Source organism: Oryzias melastigma, linkage group LG8 (genome assembly GCF_002922805.2).
Source record: "Oryzias melastigma strain HK-1 linkage group LG8, ASM292280v2, whole genome shotgun sequence".
Lineage (NCBI taxonomy): Eukaryota > Metazoa > Chordata > Actinopteri > Beloniformes > Adrianichthyidae > Oryzias > Oryzias melastigma.
In genome coordinates, this window is record NC_050519.1 from 8,408,564 (window position 1) to 8,432,406 (window position 23,843).

The window sequence follows — 23,843 nt, forward strand, 5'->3', positions numbered from 1 at the left end:
CCAAACCATTACTCCACCTCCGCCGTGCTCAACAGTTTGTAAGAGGTGTGAGTCGAGCTATATAGCTAAAATTACTTTAATCTGAAAAGTGAAAAGTGTTTTTTTTCTTTTCAGATCCAAGATATTAAACTAAATTTGAATGAAAAGGAGATTTCTTTACGTAAACATTTTTTAAAAATAGCTCCAAACTGCTTTCTGTGTGAAATAAAACCTGATTAACTCACAATTTTAGCATCGAGTTGTTGTAAAATGTTCTAAAAGTTATTTCAAATGGTCATTTTTTTTTCTTTTTTTTAGTTGCTAAAATATAAACTCAAATGTTCCCTGATTCACGTACAGCAGCAGTTATTTTCATTAAGATCTCTGCAGATGTCTTGTTGTGTTATCACACACCTGGAAGCTCCAGAGCAGCAAACTGCACGACTCCTGCTTTGATAGAGGTCTGCACACGTCTGCTGATGATCCATTAAATGAGCTTCATTTGACTAGCAGGACCTGACTTCCTCATGACCTCTCACTTTCCATGGAAACGGTAAAAGTGCATCTCATTTATCAGACAAGGCTTCTGCTTTGTGGAGTAGAAAAGAAACACTAGAATCTCTAATGCATGTTTCAGGTTTTATACGGATTTTACTTCAAGTTTTAGTTATTTTTTATCTCCTCAAGCAATAAATCATGTGTTTTTATCAATTTATTAGTCCTACAAATTGACCAACACAAGTCTGTGACATTCTGTATACGTATGTTTAAATATAATCAATATTTTGTTTTTAATTTATTATTTGTGGTCAAATTATTAAAAAATAATAATTTTAAAGCAAAAAATAAGTCAGTTAGTAGTAACACAAAATAAAAGGAATATAAGCTGTCTCTCAAACGCATCTGACTACAGTACCCATAATGCCTCAACAATCCAGTGAGCGGCTACTTTGTAGTTTAACAAAGTTGCAATTAAATATTTTGACATATTTTTGTGCATAAAGCTGCACAAAAAAATCTAAATTCAGAATTCATGCTTACAGCATACGAGACTACAAATTAGATGTTCTATTTTTGAACAAATTCAAGATTTTTAAGTGAAAATACAGTGACTTAGTCATCTGTTAGTTAGTTGGATTTTCACATTTCTGGTGTCACAAATCATAAAATAAACGTATTTTTTAATCATTTCAGAAATTACACTAAACTACAACCTACAACATGTACTTTTATTTTGAAGGAAGTCATCTGAACTTCTGCTAAAAGCCATTTCATATTTAGAAAAAAAGGGGCTTTTTCTCTAAATTTTTATGTTTCTTTGTGCAAAGAAAAACAACATTTAATTTGTATTTATCCTAATAGTGACAGTAAAATATTAGCGTTTTATTTTCCTAAAGGGGGAAGTAAGACTTCGCTGGTTCAGTAAGTAATCGACTCAAATGGCTCCTTAAGTGTTGCAGGTTGTTATAGATGAATGTGTGTAAGCATGACTGAATGGAACTGTGACTATAAAGCTTTGATCAAAGTAGAAAAGCGTTATGTAAGTATATGTTATTCACCATTTATATGTATTCAAAGGTAACTTTTTTAAAGCAAAATTTCGACTTAAAGTCCCACTCCAATGAAATTTGTGTTTTTTGTTTTTTTTTAACATGTATATTTGGCAGTTTTCTTATAAAAGAGAACAAGCCACGCCCCCTCAAAGGAGAGTTTTTAAACAAAAAATGTTTTTTTAAGACATTTAGGTTGTGGGATTTTTGTTAAAAACTTCATAATCATAATTAAAACACCTTTTTAAAATACAAAAAAATGTAATTGAGGGACTTTAAAACATCAGAAAACTTTCAAAAGTTTTTTTATAGTCAAGTCAGAACAATTCTGTGTCCGTGCATGCCTTCAGTGAAGTGTTGTTGCATCCTGAATGATTATAGCAATATTAAAACCTGCTATAAGCTACAGTGTGTCACTATAATCCTTTTGCTCCTCTGCGACTCTGACACACTGACACTCAATTCTACAGAATTTATAGTCTACAGCAAACTATTTATCACCTAAAGATTAAAGAATATCATTCATTCGGGATAAATCTGACAAAAGGGTGGGTCCACCAGAGAAATGATTCCAGTTCACCCTGCAACTTCAGCACCACGGATAGCTCCTTTAATTTATCAGTATGCAGCCAGCGCGGGGATGCTACTAAAAACGGGATTTAACAGTCCGGGGTGCAGACAGATTTTACTCAATTCTCAGACAGATAAAGAAACTGTGAGTCAGGCGGTCTGTATCGTGTTTAAGGATAAAACTCTGTTGGCCTTGTATTCTCTCTGCTGCTGGAGGATAAAGGCCTGAAAATACAAGTTGACAAGGGAAAATGTCACCAGGAGAGTTTCAAAATACAGGTTGTCACATTTGTGTAAAACTGACTCACTCAAACTGTATAAAATTTGTCTGGTAAAAAGTCCGGAAAATACAACATGTGAGACCAAATTAAGTCTCAGTGCGCTGACCGGTCATTCTGCACGGTCTATTTTGTTACATTAAATACGACAGACCACTTAGGCGGTGAAGAAAAAGCTGCAGTGTTCATTAACGTTCTGAACAGAACACAGCTCTCATTTGGTGTGTGCGGGCATCCATGTTTCCATACAGGAACTGATGAAAAAGACATTCCTCCGCCACCAATTTCCTCCGTCTCTTCCATATGCTTTCCCCGTCCTCTACAGAATCACAACGATCAAACAGAAACACATTGGTGTACACCATCAAAACTTAAAAGGGCATCTCAGCTCTATTGATTTCACTGAAGTAAAAAGCACTCGCCGTTGCTTCTCGAGAAAGTGTTGAAATTATATGAGAGGCTGCAGCTACAAAAATTCAACCAAGTTCCCTTTAATTGGCTTGAGGGAGGCAGAGAGCTGGAGAACAGGAGAGGTTGATGAGGAGAGAAAGTCCTCATTTAACAGCAAAAAACTATACATTACAGAATGAGGGATTGCAAGCCCTAACTCTGCATTATTAATGAGCTGTCTGCATTCCAGACCAGCTCTGAGATAGGTGTTGGTTAACATCAATTACAAAGCAGGTCTCTGAGACGTTTTCAGAATGATAACAGTATGAAATGGAGAGATCATGCCACAAAGCCAATAAGTAGCTCAGAGAAGGCTAATCCTCTCATATCTCGCAGTCAATTAAGCAACCTGACATGTCAGTTCAATACAGCAACTGTGATGGTAATTTGATAGGTGATGTAATAGGGCATCGCATTTAACACTCGGTGTCTCAGTCGTCTGTTTGTGTTGATGGTTCCTTAACTGCTATGACTCAACACCTGGAAAATATGGATTCAGCTTCAGTACAGACCCGGGTGCTAATTCACACGGAAACATTTAAGCTGATCAAGAGAAAATCATTGTACTTTTGGATTATGGTTAAACTAAATTGACAAAAATACAGTTACTATAAGTGAAACTTTAATTTAAAAACATCCCTTTTATTTTTTCTTTTAAGAAAATACTCCATTTAATTAATTTTGGAGCTAATTATGTTGCGACAATGGGCATTAAAGGGTTAATACCCATTTTAGTTACTTCTAAAAAGGTATCCAGGTGTCATGGAGGTCAAAGACAAAGAAATAAGGTGGAAATCACTATACTTCCGGATTGAAGCACCTATAAAAACAAAATGCAGTTCACCAAGTAACCACTAGGGCAGGAGTGGGCAAACAAACTAAGGGTTCTAAAACTTGACATGCGGGCCAGATAGGATTCTTAGAACAAACGTGGTCTAAAATATGCTTTAAAAAAAAAAAGTAGTTTTTGTTACTATTTTAGTGCCACTTGCACCAATTAGTTGATGTCCTTCAGGAAAAACACGGAATGATCAGAAAAATGACTTGAAAAACACACATAAATATGAGAAAAACAACAAATCTATCAACTCAACATACATGTATATTATCTTTCTTTCACCTAAACACAAATCAGTTTATTTGTGGAGCACCATCCACAAAAAAACAGTGAGATATTAAACTTTTATGTGGATTATCAGTATAATTTATTCCAGTGTGGTGGGGCGGATTAACTGGTTTTACAGGCTGCATATGGCCCACCCCTGCACTATGGACTTGTTATAAAGTCCAGATGGATCCTTTTGTGCTCAAAAGTTTTTTTTTTTGTTACCAATTTCAATTTCATATTTTTAGAAAGATTCTCGATTTATTATGCCATTTTCTGTCAGGATACAAATAATCACAGATTTAGAAAACTAAGAAACAGCTTTGTTAATGGTGAATTTTGTGAGTTTTTTTTACTCTAAATGTGTGCACATAGCGAGGCTTCACGTCTGTAAATGACTTTCCTCAACAACTTCCTGGTAACTTCCATTGTTCGTCTTCTTTTTTTTGGCAAACATGCGTTTCCAGAGATCAGATCCTGTCTGAGCTGTTCTTTTTATCTTCTTTCCAACATTTTTAGAGAAAAAGAAAAAAAAAATCTTCAAAAGTTATGCAATTTGCCCGCTCTCCATTTGCGAATGTCCTTGACTGTCACATTGCTGGAGGCGATACTGTAAAGCCAGAAAGAGCAGTTAAGGGGCTCCTGTGCTGTTGTCAGTTAAGACTTTGCTGTGAAGCGGCTCTAAAAAAGGGTAGAAACTGCAGGGAGGTGAGCGGGGACGGACAGGAATCTGTCTCTGAGGCTGATTAAGACTTTGAAGCATTTGAAGACAATTAAGGAGCCTGTTAACTTATTTTTGCTTTAGTTGCACAGCTTAAAGAACAAAACAGCCTTTTCACGCCTGATTGAATCTTTCTATCAGTGAATTCCAAAACAGGCTTATATAAAAATAAATAAAAATCACAGAAAAAGATTGGAGCAGTAATTTTCGTTCAGAATTGTCTGAGGCTTTTAGCTCCGATTGTAATGTCTTCATTTCCGTCTCCGCGCACACCTTGCTCTGCCACATGTTAATGCGACAGCTCAGAGATCAGTTCAATTGAACGTGTTATTGCTCCAGCAGAGCAAGTGTCAGTCATTTCTCCCTGCAGGTCAAACCATGAATAACTGTTATTTCAAGGAAAAACAAGTTAAATTGACAGCAGTTAAATGGGATTTTGTTCAGGCCTGAATATTTTAAAACATTTTTTTTGTCATTCTGCAGGAGTTCAGCATGTTTTGTTCAACCAGCATTTTGGCTGCATTAAACTCCTGTTTACAGACATTCTAAAAATGTTTCTCCGTGATTCTAAAACCGTTAACTAACCTATTAAATGTTTCCATGTGTGGCTGGGATGATCTGGCTGAGGAGATGTCATGACGATAACAACCAGCTCAGACATTTGTGCATTTTTACCCGATGTGTCTCCAGATAAATTAGAGAAATAGAAGCCTGAGCTCTCAGGATTCTGAATTGTTATTCACTTCTGTTGCTCACTGAGCTGACATGGCAACAGGATTGTTGTAATCACCTGGACTACTGGACTGTTAACTCTTAATAACCTCCTGGAGGTGGCAGGCTTCTGTTGCTGGTGATTAATGATCACATGTCATCACAGCTGTAATCTAAGTGAGTGATAGTTTAATAATGGAGCAGCCTCGCCGGAGTAGATCTATGCTGTCATGTCAGGAAGAAAGGGGTTGCCATTTTTAGGAGTGCTGTGGGAGAGACATTATGAGAATCTTGCAGCACAAGAGCAATTGTCTGCACTGTCCGTCTGTGTAACACTAACTGTTAATGGGTTTGGATGGCAGGTAGCAGGTCTGGGTACAATTTGGGATTTTTCACAACACATTGAAGCAAGTAGTTTATGCCGTTTTTTCCAACTTTAAATAAAAAAGGGAGGAAATTTAAATGTCATTTAATCTGCAATTCATCTATCAATCAAAAGGCCTTTAAAACCCCAGTGTTGGGTATAGATCAGAGGTCAGCAACCTGCGGCTCCAGAGCCACATGTGGCTCTTTTATCTCTCCATGGTGGCTCTCTGAAAGATAAAATAATTGGAATTTTCATAAAATTTAGAGTTTAGCTTCCATTTTAGCAACATGCTAACGTTTTTTTGCTAGTTTTTTGTCCACTGGAGGTTTTAGGCTAATTTGGAGTTTAGCTGATGTTTTAGAAAAAAATCCTGATGTTTTCAGCTAATTTGTTATCTACTGAAGATTTTCTGGGATAATTTAGAATTTAGCTTCTATTTTAGCAACATGCTAAAATATTTGACTTATTTAGTTTACTGAAGAATTACTGAGTTTAGCTTGTAATTAAACAACAAGCTAGATTGTTGGGGTAATTTGGTCTCTAATGAGTTTTTTATGCTAATTTGGAGTTTAGCTAACATTTTAGCAATATAAGCTAACATTTTTTGCTATTTTGTCAATAACTCTAGTTTTAATGCTAATTTAGAGTTTCTTTTAGCAACATGCTAACATTTTTTTTTTTTTTTTTTGCTAGTTTTTTGTCCACTGGAGGTTTTAGGCTAATTTGGAGTTTAGCTAATATTTTAGAAAAAATCCTGACGTTTTGAGCTAATTTGCTATCTACTGAAGATTTTCTGGGATAATTTAGAATTTAGCTCCTATTTTAGCAACATGCTAAAATATTTGACTTATTTAGTTTACTGAGGAATTTGAGGCTATTTTGGAGTTCAGCTAGTAATTAAACAACAAGCTAGATTTTTGGGGTAATTTGGTCTCTAATGAGTTTTTTATGCTAATTTGGAGTTTAGCTAACATTTTAGCAATATAAGCTAACATTTTTTGCTATTTTATTATCTACTCTAGTTTTAATGCTAATTTAGCGTTTCTTTTAGCAACATGCTAACATTTTTGGTTGATTTAATTTACTGAGAAATGTTATGCTAGTTTGGAATTCATCTAATAATAATTAAGTAACGAGCTAGATTTTTCACTAATTTGGCCTCTATTAAAGGTAAAAGGTAAATATACGGCTCCTTCTAGGTTTTGATCAGTAAAAAACAAGACCAAATGGCTCTTTTACGGTTAAAGGTTGCCGACCCCTGGTATAGATTATGATTTCCAGAAACGATTTGATTCGATTCACAAGAGCCTGGATCGATTTGATTCGGATTATTTTCAATTCTTCAATACAATTCAATTTTGAGTTTACACATTTATGCACATTTGTTTAGAAATACATTATTAATCTACTTTATGATTTGAATATATAAATATTAATCTGATACAGTCCACATACTGTAAAATGTAATAGTGAAATGATGAGATTGTTAATATCATACAGTGATACATGGTCTCTCAAAAGGAGAAGTTCTAACAAAAATGTTAAGATCTTTAATATTGTAAATATTTTTCTGCTTCTCCTGGAGGGCGTTTCAGTTTGGCCACTAGGTGGCGATCGCGCTATCGCATTACACTTTATTCCAGAAGAAGAAGACAGTATGAGGACAAAACTTTTAGACCACAAATATTTCCTCAAAAGACTTTATAAATTCACATGTATGAACTTTCCAAAGATATTTATTTAGTCAGCAATGTATGTTTAGGTCAATCGAGCGTTAGCATTAGCCGTCCTATGGGAAATTCCATGAAACGTTAGCATCAAGCTAGCGGACTTTAGCATTATGTGTTAAGCTTAAATCGATTAAGCAATTTTATTAACCCAGCCCTATAAAACACTTTTCACAATAAACTAATTTGAACTCTAATCTGTTTTTGAATTGATTTATGTCCTCTAAATTTCAAGCTAAATTCCTGTTTTTTTAAGGTGCTTTGTTTTCCCAAAGCCTGTGATGATCATGACTCTGCACACTGCTTAGAACAATGCGAGCAGTGAAGACTCAGAATCTATTGTGCAGCTGTTTTGTTGCTAAATTACCCCAGAGAGCAGACAGACATGAACTGTAATGGATTCTTGGATTTGGGATCCTCTGTGTGGAAGCCTGCACGCCACTAAACGGTTAAAGTTCATTAGCTTGTAATGATGACCCGTTGTTGTCCAGTGGGGGAGTTGGAGTGTCTGGTGGTTCCTACCGCAGGAAAACAAATAAATCATCACATGGGATATGACGTGTTTGGTAGATTTTTTGTTTTTTTACTCTTTTTATCTATCAGTGGTAGAATCGAGCCAATAGGAGTTGGTGTATAGGCTTGAATTACTGTAATCTTCAAATAATGTCTGCGTTCTTGCACATAAAAATAGATATTTCATATATTTAAGTACAATTTACACAATTTTTATAGTTTATGCTTTTTTATGGTCACACGAATTAGGAAAAAAAAAACTAGAAAAATTGACTTCAAAGTGGATAAATAAATTCCGAGTTCATTTTCGGAAGAGGAACGGTAATCAATGCTGACCTTTGCTGTTCCGGCGATGTGCATCTCTGATGAGCCCGAGATGCTCTTATTTAGCTAAAGCGGGTCAATGAGACAGCTGTCTGGAGCACTGAACAGCTCACTGAGAGGAACGCTGATCCGTGTTGATATGACGGCCAAGTTCTCTCGCCATCCTGGTGTTAAACTGTTTGACGTGACTTTCTTCAGGACAGCTGGAGACTCTACAGCAGCTACATTTAGCATTTTAATCCTACATGTAACTTAGATTTTTAGAACTTTTATAAATACTTTCTTTCTGCCGGTAAAAAAAAGCTTATTCAATTTAAATCTGTTTAATATGTTAATAAATAATCAATTTATAACTGTCAAAAGACAACAATTACAATATCAAGATCATTTTAAAGCAAAAAATGAATTAATCTCAGATTAGTTTGTTACAAATCCATTTCTGTTTAACCAAACTCAGGCAACAAATTTTATTTTTTTTTTCAATTTACTTTATTTAATCCTTATTTTACTAGATAGATCAACTGAGAACCCGCTCTCATTTTCAACACCTGCATCTATAAAGTATGTTTTTGGACTTTGGGAGGAAGTTGGAACATTGAATTAAACAGAGATTATCCAAAATAACCTTAATTCTCTGTGTTGAGCTAAAGTGAATAACAATTACTCACAATAAGAAGAAACCACGAAGGCTGAATCCAAATATCTTTTGGACGACAGCTTCAAATATTCCTAATTGGAGCAATAAGGAGGAGTCAGAGGCAATAAGGGTGTAAGAAAATGTTGATTAGCGATACTTAACTTGCCAATACTTGTATCGATTTAAAATGCTGCAATGGTGATATTTAATGAATAATCTACAAGCAAACATGCCGTTTAGTTTTACTTTTGCATTTATTTTAAACCCCAACTGCTAGTTGGCAGCACATCACCAATTTGGATTCAGCCTTGATCGCTCATCATTCGCCATTTGGTTATGTAAGAAAAGTTTCCATCAGAAAATCTGTCCTGCTAAGATGATATCCGAGTTCAAAGTAGATGAAAATACGTTAAAAGTGTTGACGCTTGTTGGCTTTAAAAAAGACAGCTTTACAAAATTGAGGACATTACTTTAAAATACCCTAAAGATTGTGGTCCTCTGATTGGTCATCAAAAGAGTGACTCAAACTTGACTTCTTACTGCCATTGGCTGGACAGTGAGCTTCATGGATCGGCTTCAAACTTGAAATACTGGTGTATGAAAATTAGTAGAAAATACATAAAAGTACAATAAACATCTGTATATTTAATATTTTAGTAATAATTCTATACATGTTTCATAAACTTTGATCTCTGTTTCTTAACAAAGTGAAAACTCTGCCTAGTGTTAGAATTGTTATGAAAATTGCTCATAAATGAGACCTGATCTTTGGACTGGAGCTTTACAACAGTTTTGGACAGTAAGTTTATTTGTATAATATGTTTCATGTACAGAGACAATTCAAAGTGCTTTAAATAAAACATTAAAATAAGCAATCAAAATAAATAGTAAATGTGTGATCATTAAAATAAAATGAAGATAAACTAAAAAGATTTTAATTTAAAACCAGCATAGACAGACAGTACGGACGTAAACTTTTGAATACATATTAATCAAATGCAGCTGAGAACAGGTGAGTCTTTAACCTGGATTTAAATACACTGAGTGTTTCAGCAGATCTGATGTTTTCTGGAAGTCTGTTCCAGATCTGTGGTGCATAGAGGCTGAATGCAGCTTCTCCATGTTTAGTTCTGACTCTAGGAACTGATAAAAGACCGGATCCTGATGACCGCAGAGGTCTGGCTGGTACATACTGGGTCAGGACCATTCAAAGCTTTATAAACCAGTAACAGAACTTTAAAGTCTATCCTCTGACAGACAGGTAACCAGAGTAAAGACCTCAGAACTGGACTGATGTGGTCTACTTTCTTGGTCCTTGTGAGAACCCGAGCAGCAGAGTTCTGAATAAGCTGCAGTTTCCTGATGGATTTTTTTGGTAGTCCTGTAAAAACAGTTACAGTAATAAAGTTTCTGGCCTGGTTGGTAGTTTTTAGTTGAATAGATTGAAGCTCTGTAGTGACGTCTAACCTTTTTTCTTTAGCCCCAAAGAGAATAACCTCAGTTTTGTTTTTGTTTAATCGAAGTAAGTTGTGACACATCCAATCATTAATGTCCTCAATGCATTTACCAAGAGCCTGTACAGGGCCTCAGTCTCCTGGTGTCAGTCTAATATATATCTGTGTGTCATCTGCATAGCTATGGTAACTAATGTTGTTGTTCTTTATAACCTGGGCCAGTGGGAGCATGTAGATGTTGAATAGAAGTGGTCCCAGGATGGAACCTTGGGGAACTCCACATGTAATTTATGTTGGCTCGGATGTGAAGTTACCAATTGACACAAAATATTTCCTGTACATTTTGAACCAGTTTAGTACTCGTGTTTTCCAACTGTCAACAGACTCTTGCTTCACAGACATCCCTATTGATAGAAATTCAAAGGTTTGCCAAAGTTAGAGCCAGCAAATATGGAAAAAATGACAAAGTAAAAAAAAAAAAATGCTATAAATGGGCCCAAAACAAACCATCTAAACCTTCAGCAGAAGCAAACTTAGTAAGGAGGGGGCATTTTCCTAATACAATGAGAAAAGAGAAATACAAAAATTACTGAAACATTTGCAAACAGAGTGAGATGAACTTTCAACCACATTAGAAAGAGTAAAAAAACGGAATATGAAAAAACTAAGTAGGTCAGGCTGTAGCTGTGTAACTTAAGACAGGGTTTAGGGTCACTTTGGCTAGCTTTTTCAGTGTCCACGATGATCACTGAATCCACTGCGTGAGGACATGAGGTGATTGTACGTGACCTCAACCATTAAAGTATCTGTACTCAAATGTGCTGTAAGAAGCGGAAATCCGACAGTTCAAAATGAAACAAAGCCAGTGTGTGTTTAAGTATTAGTGGCCGTCCATCCAATTACAGTGAATTTCTGTGATTCCGTGTTTAATCAGTCTGAGTTGATAAGACACAAAAATAAAAAGCCAAAAAGGAACTTCTTCAATTACGGCTTCAGATTTTCTGCACTTCTGTTAATTTTACCAAAGTAATTAAAATGTCACAGCAAAGCTTTTAATGCATTCTGACTTCAACTTGAACCAAGATGAGTGGGAAAGATTGGAAATTGCCCCTAAATTTGCAGTTGATTCTAAGTGAGTAATCAATAAGGACACTTCACTCAAATGTCAGTTAATCAACTATAGGTTTGGATGTGTGTGAGGGTGTTCTCGTCTCTCTGCATAGAAGAGAAATAATAATAATTTTTAAAAAAGTTTCCAAAAGCAGCCATCCATCCACTGCTGGTGCTGATGGCATTAGAGGGAATATCCATCATCCTCTTAAAGGTACTTAAAAGCACAGCCAAACTTATATCCAGTTTTATCTTCTCATTGTAGATGATTTCTGTAGGGCAGATGGTTCCTCGAGGGCACACTGATTGAAACGGCCCCTGCATAAAAAAAAAAAAAAGAAATGTGTGATTTCTGGGTTCTGACATTTGCCTCAGGTATCACATGTTCTCTCTCTGACCCGACTCCAGCTATCTCAACGAGGAGGAGAGGTTGCTGCTGCCGTTTGCCTGGGTGATTTATTAAAATAATATCCTCCATGTTTTTCTGCATTGGCTCCATTATGAACAAAATGCTTTTCTATCGTTTGTGTTTCTAGATTCATCAAAAGGAGAGAAACACATTTTATTAGATTTTTTTAAAAATTGTGTTATTACTGCTTCCCAGAAACAACCTTGAGGTAAAAAAAAAAAAAAAAGGAAGTTTTGATCTGAATGGGGTTAAGGGGGGTTACAGTAGTTACTCCAAAAAAGCTGGTCACACTAAAGATAACAACCTAAAGATAAAGGGGGGTCCTGGATACAACTCCTAAAGACTCAGTGCATCGTGAGCACATGTTGACATTTTTCTCAAAATGTGATTAGCACTTTTGTTTTTTTTTTTGCTGCTGCTTATATTTAATTTCTTATAAAACTATATTTGTATTTATATTTATCTGGGCAAGAAAGACTAGTTTTTGTAAAATGGAAAAAAAAAACAAAACAACTGACACATAGTGAACTTTTATTTCACTCATTTCCAATCATCTTTTATCCATTTTAAAAGTGTTCTATTGGTCTTTTGATTATGACTGTGCAGTTTTTAGCCAAAAGGAAAAAAAAGTAATTTTCTAGGCCATAGTTTGTACAGAGCAGTAATTGTTCCATAGAAATTTGCCTCAGAGTTGTGGGCAGGACCACTGACGCAGAGCACCCCCATCCCCCATTCCTGTCACCCGTTTACACTCTCCCCCCTAGCTTACAGTCCCTCAGACCCTCGACCTTACAGTACAGATTTATTTATAAATGTTGATTTCTGAAGGAAAACCTTTTTGTTTTACACTTTAATAATGCTTTTTGTGAATGTAATTTTATTGCTACTTTTAGTTTTTCCATGAAAAGTCACTTTTGTTTATGAAAGGTTAGGAATAGAGATATTTATTTGAAATCATGCTTTATTTCCGTTTAAAACTTTACTTTTTTCAAAGAATCATCTATTTGTAGCAATCACTGGATTGCAAAACTTTGCCGTTTTAGCTGTTAGATTGTTGAAGTTATCTGGAGAAATTTTACCCCCAGTTTTCTAGAAGCATCTCCCACAAGCTGGATTAGTTGAATGGGCGCTTCTCGCAGCTTTGAGCCAGATTTCAGCTTAGACGAGAAAACCAAGGCGTGCATGGATCTATTAGTATAATTTTTTTTTTTTTTAATGGAGAGAAAATTGACTCATCCGATTTGTGTGTGCTTAATCCTTGATTAGTAACTCATTCAATATCTTTTGTGGGTAATTTTATGTACTTGTTATGGTGTATTCACAAGTACAAAAACTTAAAAATACAAAACAAATGTACACACGCACAATTTTCATCATTTACATCTTGGAGACACATCAGATTTGCATGTAAATATCAGGTGATTTGTGCAGACTTTCTAAAGATTTGTGTTTGGAGCTAGTTTAAAGCTGCTGTAAAATAAAAGCCCAAGCTCAATTTTCTTTATAAATGTCGCATTCATCAGTAAAATTCCACTTGAAGATGATAAAAACATCAAAAACATGATTTTTATCAGAGTGGGTCTTTAAAAGACTAAAACATTTGCCAAAAGAAGAGATTAAAGACATGTAACCTTTTTTTCCACCCATTCTGACTAATTTCTTGTTAATTTATCTGGAAATTACAAAGGTGCGATTTATCTAGGGCAGAAAGGATGGTCTTTGAACAAAAAAATAACAGATGTAAGTCAAAAAAAAAACTTTGCAATAGAGCAAGTAAACAACTTGGGTTAGCAAATATTTTCTAAAAACAACCCATTATATGAAATATACATGAAATGTTTTTCAATGTACAGTATATCTTAGTCAATTTCACAGAAATTCTTCATCCAAGCAAATAATTAGTCAAGGGGGGATGATGCAAACATATTTATCTTCTAAAAGTTTGCAATTCTTTAACATACTTTAATGCTTATGTCACTAAAAATCACTCTTAATTTAATTTGCTTAGCTTAGCTTAATCACTTGGTTTGCACCCCAGAAAAGTGTTTTTAACTTTTTCACAGCTGCTTCTTTTCCATCACTCCAGAAGCCAAACAGTGAAGCAAAAAAAAAAAAAAATCCCTTCACAATCCACTGAGTTTTTCCCCTGGAACATGGATATGGCCATTTTTTTTTTTTTTTGCTGTTTGTTGTTGATGAGTAGTCTCTGTATCCTCCTCCCTCAGTATGTCAGACCCCACTGGATGCAGGCCAAACGCATTTGGAATTCTTTTGAATAGATGAGCATCCTCTGAAAATGTGCTTTCCCACATCGCATCATCTTTATACCGCATGCAAATAGGATTTCATCAGGAACCGACTGTGCCGACATGTGTCTGAGCAAGCCTCTGCAAAAAGGTTTCCTCTGTTAAATTGATCTTTAAAGTGTTTTCTCTTCATGTGTTTAATGTACTATAAAATTTATCTTTTTTTTGGTCAATATCCTGCAAACTTTTATGCCTCAGGTGTATTTGTCATACACATCTCGTTTATGCCAGCGCTAGCAGTCGTTTAATCTATCCACTCCTAAAACTCCCTGGGAGTAAACAAACACCTGTAAAAATCAATAACTCCAGACAAGTCAGGTGATGCTGAAACTTCACCTGATGGACAGGCTAACCCTTTTTTTTTTTTTTTTGCAACAAAGCCGTCAAGGATGAGGGGAAAGAATCCAGCGTGAATTAGCTTCCCAATTTAGCATCAACTTTACAGAGTGCGCCAGCTTCTTCCCCTTTTCCTGCATGTGTGCAAACATGTCTGCCGACACCAGCTGCCTTTGCTATTTTCAGCAGAACCATATGTGACCTTTCACTGTAAGTGTTGTGAGGTTTGTGTTGTGACACGTTGCCGGATTTTTTCCTTTTTTTTTTTGATCCACAGAATCTTCTCAGGAAGGAAGTGACAAGACAGAGAGGATGCTTTCTTGGCATAGGATATATACGCTGCAATAGATTACAGAGTTTGTGTATCTGTGCAATAGAAGTGCTGCTTGTATAGGAGCCATTGCCATAAAAGAATAATACTTCCCTGGTGGCCCTGAGGCACCCAAGCCAACTGCTCCAGATTCATAAATAAAACTAAACGGATCAATATTTCTTAGACTTTAGCAGTAACCTATGGCTGCCTCTACCTTCAGAGTGAAAGCTTTGAAAAAGGTTAGGTTTTAATCAAAGCTTTCCTCCAGAAATAATAAAAAAAAAGCATGCTATTTGTCATCATCAGAACTGTGCAGTAATGCGCCTATAATCCAGAGACTGGGTGGCCAAAAAAAAAAAAAAAAATGTCAGTTTGGATGAAATATTTTCTCTAGTCTTACAAGAAGAGAAATAAAAATAAATAAACCAGCCGTCATAATTCCTCCCAAACTTCTGAATTACTATGCTGATGCTGCAGCTGAGTCACTTCTCAATCCGAGGGAATCGGAGAGCGCTGGATGTATGGCGGATCTCTGAATGGAAAATGAGGCATTCATTTTCTAAACTGCCAGCCCCACACGGTTATTAATCAGCGTTTATGAAGCAAAGTGCCAAAGCTGAATGACATATTACACCTGGATGGAAACCTCTCATAACAAATATGACAAATGCAGTCATTTTCTCGTGGTTTGCAAACCCATTATCGAGGCAGCGTGATGATTATAATTGTGATGCATGTTTTGATTTTACAACCGGCCCTGTCATCAAAGAGTGTCTAAAAAATATATTCACCCGGGGAGCGTTTGTGGAAAATGAGACGGCGTTTGGAAAACACAATCATTAGGGGAACCTGTCATTCCAAAATTAGAAGCCAGGTATTCCCCTCTTTTATTTATCAGTTTTCAGTTGAGCTAATTAAATACACAATATTTTTTTGTTTTTTGCTTTTTACTTTTACAAAGTTTCTACTATCTTAATCGTCTTTATTAAGGATTTTTTTAAATTACATTATATTTCAAAATTTTGTATAGAAAGTCCCTTAGTTTGCATTCCAAAAATATCCACAATATGAAATCTTATCTTTATAGATGTCTTAAGGCTGTAATATCCCTCCGTACCTTCTTTTCTGAAGCAGATGGTAGTATTTTTATTTTTTTTCTCTCATTTAAACACTGTAAAAGTTTTACAAAAAAATAAGGGATTGTAAAAAAAAGAACACAAAGATCAGGATGAAAGACTTATGTGGATTTGTCAAGCTGAACATGCTCTGTACAGGAGACATATTGATTGACAACGGTCTACAGCCAATCAGGACGCAGAACTAATAGTGTCATTAAAATAAAAAGCAAATGATGAGCTGCAATTTATCAAAGAAAAACTGTATTTTCAAACTCCACTTTTAACAGCTTCAACAGTTACAATACTAATGATAAACACAAGGAAAACACTATTTATTCATAAGAACCGTTCACAGCACTCAAGGTCACCTTTCAAGCACAAGGTCGGCGTAGACTCACTGCATCCTAAAGATCGTTTACTGGAATGCAAACAACTTTCTGCACAAAGATGATAATTGCTTCTGGCTCCGAAAAAAAACCTAAGAAATAGGGTTAACCGTTCATTTATTTACAGTATTTTCCAGAGTCATAAGAGTTAAACATGTCTAATCAAGAAGAAGAAAACCAGACAAGTTGCACTTTTGGGAGAAAAGTCTGACTTTTCAGAACAAATCCCCCAAGCCCAACGTAGCTAAAATAATAAAAAATAAACAATAAATACAAGAATGCTAATCTTTTGATCTGTATAAGAAAAATATCAAAGTTTAAGAGGAAAACAATCAGAGTCTCTGCCATGTTTGTTTTGGACGACACTTCTTCTGCTGCTGTCAGTAGCAAATACTTGTACTCAAATACAGTGCCCTCTTGTGGTTGTTAGAGGAATCAACAGCCAAGGAAACAACTGGTGTTTACTGGGAAAATAACAAAAAAATGAGCTTATTTATGTCTAAAAAAACAAAACACACAAATAAGTTGCTCCTTATTCTAAGTGGCTAAACTATGAAAATAAAACGTGACTTATACTCCAGAAAATACGGTAAAACCTTCAAGTTAGTTAGAGATTCGTGGGCAAATGTAGAACCCATCAGTGTTTCCCTTTTCTAAAAATACGTAATCAAAAGTATACTGTGGAAGCCAAAGCCCTTAGATACTAACTATTGGGTTGATGTCCAGCAGAACAGAGTACTGAAAAGTTCTGGTCAGTGGAATCAGTAAAGGAGCTTTTGAGCTCTACAATTCATCCAGAATGCTCCTGCTTGGGTCCAGACTAAAACCTGGAAGTTCAACCATATGTTGTTGTTCAGAGAACACATTTTAAGCACCTTCACATGTGCAGAAGTCTCTCTATGGTTTAATAACAGCAAATAAACAACCTGGTACTCTACTTGTCATGTTTGGAGGAGAAAACACCAAACCTACTGTAAAGCACGGGGGTGGAAACATCATGCTTTGGGGCTGTTTTTCAGCAAACGGACCAGGATGACTGGTCTGTGTAAAGGAAAGAATGAATGGGGCCATTTGTTGTCAGATTTTGAATAAAAATCTCCTTCCATTAGTAAGAGCATTGAAGAAGAAACTTTGCTGGATCTACGATCCCTAACACACTGCTGGGTAATGAAGGAGTGGCTTGAGCATTTCAAGGTTCTGGAGTGGCCCAGCCAGACTCCAGATCTCAACCCCATAGAAAACCTTTGGAGGGAGTTAAAAGTCCATTTTGCCCCAAAACATCACAGCTCTAGAGGAGATCTGCATGGAGGAATGGACCAAAATACCAGCAACAGTTTATGTCATGACAAAGTTTACTTAAAGTGTTGAGTTGAACTGTTGCTATTGAACGAATACTTATTTTCTGCCATAATTTACAAATATTAAAAAACGCTTAGTGTCTGCGAGCAGGGAAGGTTGCTTTGGTACGTGTGTGCTTCCGGAATGCTTAGGACTGCAGTCGTTCGGCTTCTCTCCGTGAGCGAGCTGCCGGACTCGGGAGAACCGTGTCTCCCGGGAGAACTCCATCTCAGATCTCCAAGCGGCTTCGGTACAGTGGATGAGCAGGAAGCTTTTGAATGCAGAAATGCTGCTCTGAACTGTCCACTGTAACCATGCAAACATGAATTTGTGTTAGCAATCGAGGCCAGATAAAATAAATGTCATTCCCACGAATTTACATGCAGCCAAGATCCACGGTATAATCACGTCCAAGGATAAATGTTGTTGTTGGCTTGTATTAACCAAACTCTTACCCTACCTCCAGGTCTTTGTGGTCAAAAATTTTGTGTGAACAATCACCTAAAATTTGATTAATAACAACAAAAGAACATTCAGAAGATCATCTTACTCTATGCTGCAGCTTGTTTGTTTAACAGAACTTACTACTTCTTCTTCTACAGCTGTTTCCGGTATTTTAGATACAAATTTTAAAATATTTTTTCCGATCAAACCTGTAGCGTATATAAACATTCATTATAACTGGATGAAGTTTTTCAGGGCCCATGTGCACAGCTCTGATTTTTGATCAGATTAAAGACATAATGCTGATGTAACGGTAGCTAATGTGATTTTCTGTTTTTTTTTTTCCCACATGGTTGAAGTATACCTATGATGAAAATACATTGGGAGAACAGTGGGAGAACTTGCACAATTGGTGGCTGACTAAATACTTTTTTTCCCCACTGTACAAAAGACTCAGTGTTACATAATTCCATCTGGGCACAAACTGGAATTATTATGATCAATTTTTAAACCGTTGACACTTCTGTGAAATTAAAGGGGACGTCATATCAGAGTCCCTGATTGGTCAAAATTGACTATGTTTTATACGTCAAGCCAAAAAATAGAAAACAGAAACCTGCGAAGCACTGCATGAACACTGATGTCCGAAATGCGCAGATTAGAAGCACATTTGCAAAGACTATTTTCACTGAAAGTGGTTGCCTGAACGCACATTGCCGAGCCTGGTGAGAACATTGTATTATACCCATCAGAAATGGAAAAAAAGACCTAAACATGAAAGGAATACAAAGTAGCCATGATGGCTGATTCTTCTTAAAAGCTCATTATTTGAGTAGAACTCAGGATTGTATCTGTACTAAACTGCCTTCACATTCTAATATCAGTTTCAGTCATTTCTGTTTAGGATTGACGTCAAGCGTCAGATCGTTGTCTTGGTAAATCGGATTTCAGCTCTGAGGCTGTCAGGCACCCGTCCTCCCTGACAAAAGCACAGACAGGCTTTCTCATGTGAACCCCCCCCACCTCCCAAACAAACCTCACACTTGTTCAGTCTCCTTCAATTGTGCTGTCATGGACTTTAGCATTTACCGAGCTCAGTGAAGCTTGTAGCGTTTGAAATATAGCTTTTGGGTTTTTTTTTTTTCTGTGTTTCTCTAAGCGCTGCAGTCTGACCCGGAGGCAAATTTGCTGGAACCTTCACTCCAGGGAAGATTCACAAATGCCTTGAATGCTTTCCATTTGTAAATCTTTCTTCTTCCTGTAGAAAGATGGACTCTAATCTCGTAGGAAATCACCTGCAGATTGATGTATAGTCAAATTGTTTTTCCAGAATGGTTGGTTCTGGGAGGTTTTTGCCCTTGGCATTAAAACAGATAAAAAAAGTACTGTCATTTCTGCACATTCTGTATGAATAAAGTTTGTTTTGTTCTCCATTTTTCTCTCATTAGGGGATTAATGCCGCGGACGCTGGACAGCCAAATCACTTTGGAGAAGACTCCCAGCTACTTCGTCACCAGAGAAGCCCCCCGACGCATCTCCAGGATGTCCCATGAGACAAAGCTGATCGTCGTGGTGCGCAACCCCGTCACCCGAGCAATCTCCGACTACACACAAACACTTTCCAAGAAGCCCGACATCCCCTCGTTCGAGGAGCTGGCCTTTACAAACAGAAGCTTAGGTCTGGTGGACACCTCCTGGAATGCCATCCGGATCGGGATGTACATCCTGCACCTGGAAAACTGGCTGCAGTACTTCCGCCTGTCGCAGATGCACTTTGTGAGCGGCGAGCGGCTGATAACAGACCCAGCAGGGGAAATGGGTCGCGTTCAGGACTTTTTAGGCCTCAAACGGATCATCACGGACAAGCACTTTTACTTCAACCGAACCAAAGGTTTCCCGTGTCTGAAGAAGCCGGAGAGCAGCAGTCAGCCACGGTGCCTCGGCAAATCTAAGGGAAGGACTCACGTACAGATCGAACAGGACACCATAGAGCAGCTGCAGGAGTTTTATAGGCCGTTCAACATCAAATTCTACGAAACAGTGGGACAAGATTTTAAGTGGGATTGAATGTAAAGCTGCGCCGTTATCAAAAAGCCTACCTCCACAGATATAATACAAATAGATAGCGTTATACTTAAATTATTGTCTAAAATCTATTTAAATTTCAGATTATAATTAAATATATAGAAGTCACAATATAAAGTTTGATTCTGCAAATGTTTCATGATGTTTTTTTTGTGGCCTCTTATTGTAAAGTGTATGAAAAAAATATATATATGTGTATAAGTAAAATGCCCCCCCTTTATTTTCACGCTACCAAACGACCATTTTGGCTCACATACAATGAAGACACAGAATGAATGTTATGCATCCTGATTGCCTATTTCTGATTTTTTTTTTTTTTTTTACTGAAACTACTTGGCATTTTTAGTGAAAATAACATTCTTCCAAATGTCAAACTAATCACTGATTACGCTGCAGTTAAATTTATCTCCTTTGGATAAGTCACATGTACTAAAAATGGAGAAGATTGCTTATTTAAGAAAAGTGGTTTAAAGTTGATAAAAAAAAGTTCTTTTTTTATTGCACTTTATTTTGACATTTCTGTTATAACCACCAAAATAAAAGGCTAATGTTTAAAATCAAAGTATTTATGGCAGACATGTTTTTTTTTGTATTAAAAATAGTAAAATAAATTAATTAAATAGCAGGATATCCAAATATTCTTGCCTGATTTGTTTGGCTAATCTGATCACATTCTTCGGTTTAAACCTGAGGTTGTTCTCCTGTGTAACAGAAGTGTCAGATGTAGCATCGATTTTCACCTAAACTAACACTGAATTTGTGTTGCAGATGGTGCTGCTGTTTAAAAGAATGTTACGTTTTTTTGGTTTTGTTTTTTAAACACAATTTTTACTTTCTCGTAATCTAAGATTATTATTCTTTTTCCTAATCCAAAAATGGTTTGAGGAAAACCAACAATCTAAAAATGTAAAAAAAAAAAAAAAAAAATCTGTCATTTCAGAGTCAGATTTTGTATTTATTTGGGAGGTTTTAACTACACAAATGATTGAAAACATTTTGCAGCTTCACATTGGCACAATTTCACCAAATCCGAATTCTCCCCCTATTAGAAGTGATAGAGGCTAACCTCGCCACGGAGGAATGCACGTAAGTGCGCTCTAAAGCCCAGACGTTTACATTTAAACGTAAGTAATGACTTTTTGTTTTAGCTTTACCTTTTAAAAGTTATAATACCAGTGTTGTTATTTATTTCTGAGCGCTAGCAGCTCTGCGCTAACATAGCTGACCGGGGACTATTGATGATGTCATCGAGTGGGAGTGACATCCAAATTTGAAGACACTTTTTCCCATAACTCTTTGCTTGGAAGGTTAAAAGTAGGGAGGAACAGAGAAGTCGTAGGGGAAGAATTCGGAATCGGACTCCACGTCAACTGTTAACAATAGTTGAAGACACAAAACCAAAGAAATAGACAAATTCAGGGGGATTCCAAATTTGTCCAGCAAATATACTGATGATCGATGAGATTACAGTACATGCTCAAGCAATCTAAAAAGTAGTCTTTACTATTATTTTCTGGCAAAAATTGAACTATCGTTGATGATTCCCAAACATTTTAGAGAAAACATTTCAAAGGCATCAGGAGTTGTGCAAGAAAAAAAATGGCATATGTTTAAGTTTTCATGAATTTTGGAAGTTTGCTTTTCAATTTTCAGCTTATGTTTGCAATTTTGTGTCAACACCTGAACCCTTGTGTCGCCTTATGAGGATTTCCTGATTGAGAAGTTTGTATATCAGTGTTCCGTTAGCAGGTGCAGCACCAGAACAATAAAAAGTATTCAATATGTCACAAAACTGTCAGGGTCGAAGACAAAACAGATATTTAAAACTATTTTTTTTAAACAGAAAAAAAAAAAAATTAAACACTCATGCATTTAGAAGCAATCTCTCTATGGTTTGTATTTAATTGGTCTAAAGCTTTCCCAGCTGTAAAAGCCCAAAACCATAAAACAAGCAGAGATGCCGTTTGAGAGTGAACCTACAGCTGCATATAGTCACGAATCTCATATAGTGAGAGTTTTATGGAAAATATGGTTGAAAAATCACTTTCCTGATGAGTTGAAAAAAGGAATATTCCCTTCTAGGTGCTGCACTGCATCTCATTGATCTCTTTAACTTCTTTAATCCCTTTTTCTGATGGATTTGATGGTGCCGCCGCACTGAACTGCTCCCCATACCAAGCAGCTATATTAACCTTCGGAATTTTCTCTATGAAGCCAATCAGAGCTGTCACTAATGATTTGCACTGAGGAGAGAAGGGTAAAACTTAAAAATAAAGAATTAAAGGAATTAGTCTTTGCAGAAAGTCGCAAAAATCCAGCAAAAGGAATTTACGTTAGTTTGTTTTCTGGAGTTAAATACAGGAAAATATGTCTTATTTCCATTAGTATGAGTTTGTAAAAATTGGATCACAAAAAGTTAAATTGATCCTATTTTTCACATATATTATTTTCCACATAAAATGTGCAGCTGTGCAATGTTTACTGTAAAGTATGTCAAATTAATGAATTGTTTGCTTCATGTGACAGTTAAAATCAGAAAACGCAACAAAACAATTTGCTTCTTGTTATCTTAAATTCATTTTTGACACCAGCAGGAAATAATTAAGTCATTTCCTAGAGATGACAGCCTCAAGTACTTTGTTGTTAGCTTGCTTTCAGGTGATAATCACTGGGTTTCCAAAGTGCACTAAAGAAAAAGGCTCCTTGGTTATTGGATACTTGGTAAAATGCTGCAAGGCAGCTTGATGCCAAAGAAATACTTTATTGAAAAACAAAAAATAAATAAATAATTGCACTATAGGGCAAAGAAAACTAAAATGAGACAAAGATGAAAGGGCAAGAGCTCTAAGCAGTTGTCAAACGAAAGCATTACGGAAATATATTTATTTGACTTTTAAATGTGATCTTGAAAAATTGCAAAACAAACCACAAGTTAAAGATTTCATCAAAGTCTAAATTAATCTTTTAAAGATTTTTTTCCTTTTATTAGTAACGCTAAATTCCTCTTTTTTCATTGTTCAACCCAGGCTTTTAGTGGGAAAGTAAACACAGGCAGGTTACCAGAAGGTTAGCAGAACTCTCACATGAACCAAACACAACCAGCAGCAAGAAGGTGATGGAAACCATGCAGTTAAAGAGACACTGAGGAATAATTAAGAAACAAGCCGCAGCTCTGGTGATCACTATTCAGAGCAGGTGTGAACGTGACCGAGAGCTCAAACATGAACTCCATACACAGGAAAATCATTGCATTTCCTGCAAAACATGTGTCAAGCAGACTTAAAAATGAAGAAATAATACTTTCATGTGTAAATAATGTATAAAAGTTATTTAAAAAACTGCAATATCTGCTAAAATAACTGCTAAATTTATTGGAAAACTAAAAAAAACAACAGTAAAAGTTAAAAATTTGAAATATTTTATAAGTTTGCACACAAAAAAAGATTTTAATGATTCTAAAAGGATAATAAATAATAGTAAAAAAGACAAAAATCTTTTTTTTTGTAGTAGAGCCTAATATAGCTTATGACAGTTTTTTTTAAGTTTCCAACTTTCAAAAGTTACAAAATGTAAAACTTTTGATTGTGATGAGGCAGCGTATTTTGTCAAACC

At 36.0% G+C, this 23,843-nt stretch overlaps 1 protein-coding gene across 1 annotated transcript in view; it reads left to right on the top strand.

The window, feature by feature from the left end:
- The window catches only part of hs3st2 (heparan sulfate (glucosamine) 3-O-sulfotransferase 2), a 25,861-nt gene extending 2,848 nt beyond the window's left edge, over positions 1-23,013 (top strand). The window contains exon 2 of the mRNA XM_024271415.2: positions 19,595-23,013. Coding sequence (XP_024127183.1) covers positions 19,595-20,213 — 619 coding nt within the window. The 3' untranslated portion in view covers positions 20,214-23,013. The remainder of the gene's footprint in view (positions 1-19,594) is intronic.
- Positions 23,014-23,843: the final 830 nt, after the last annotated feature.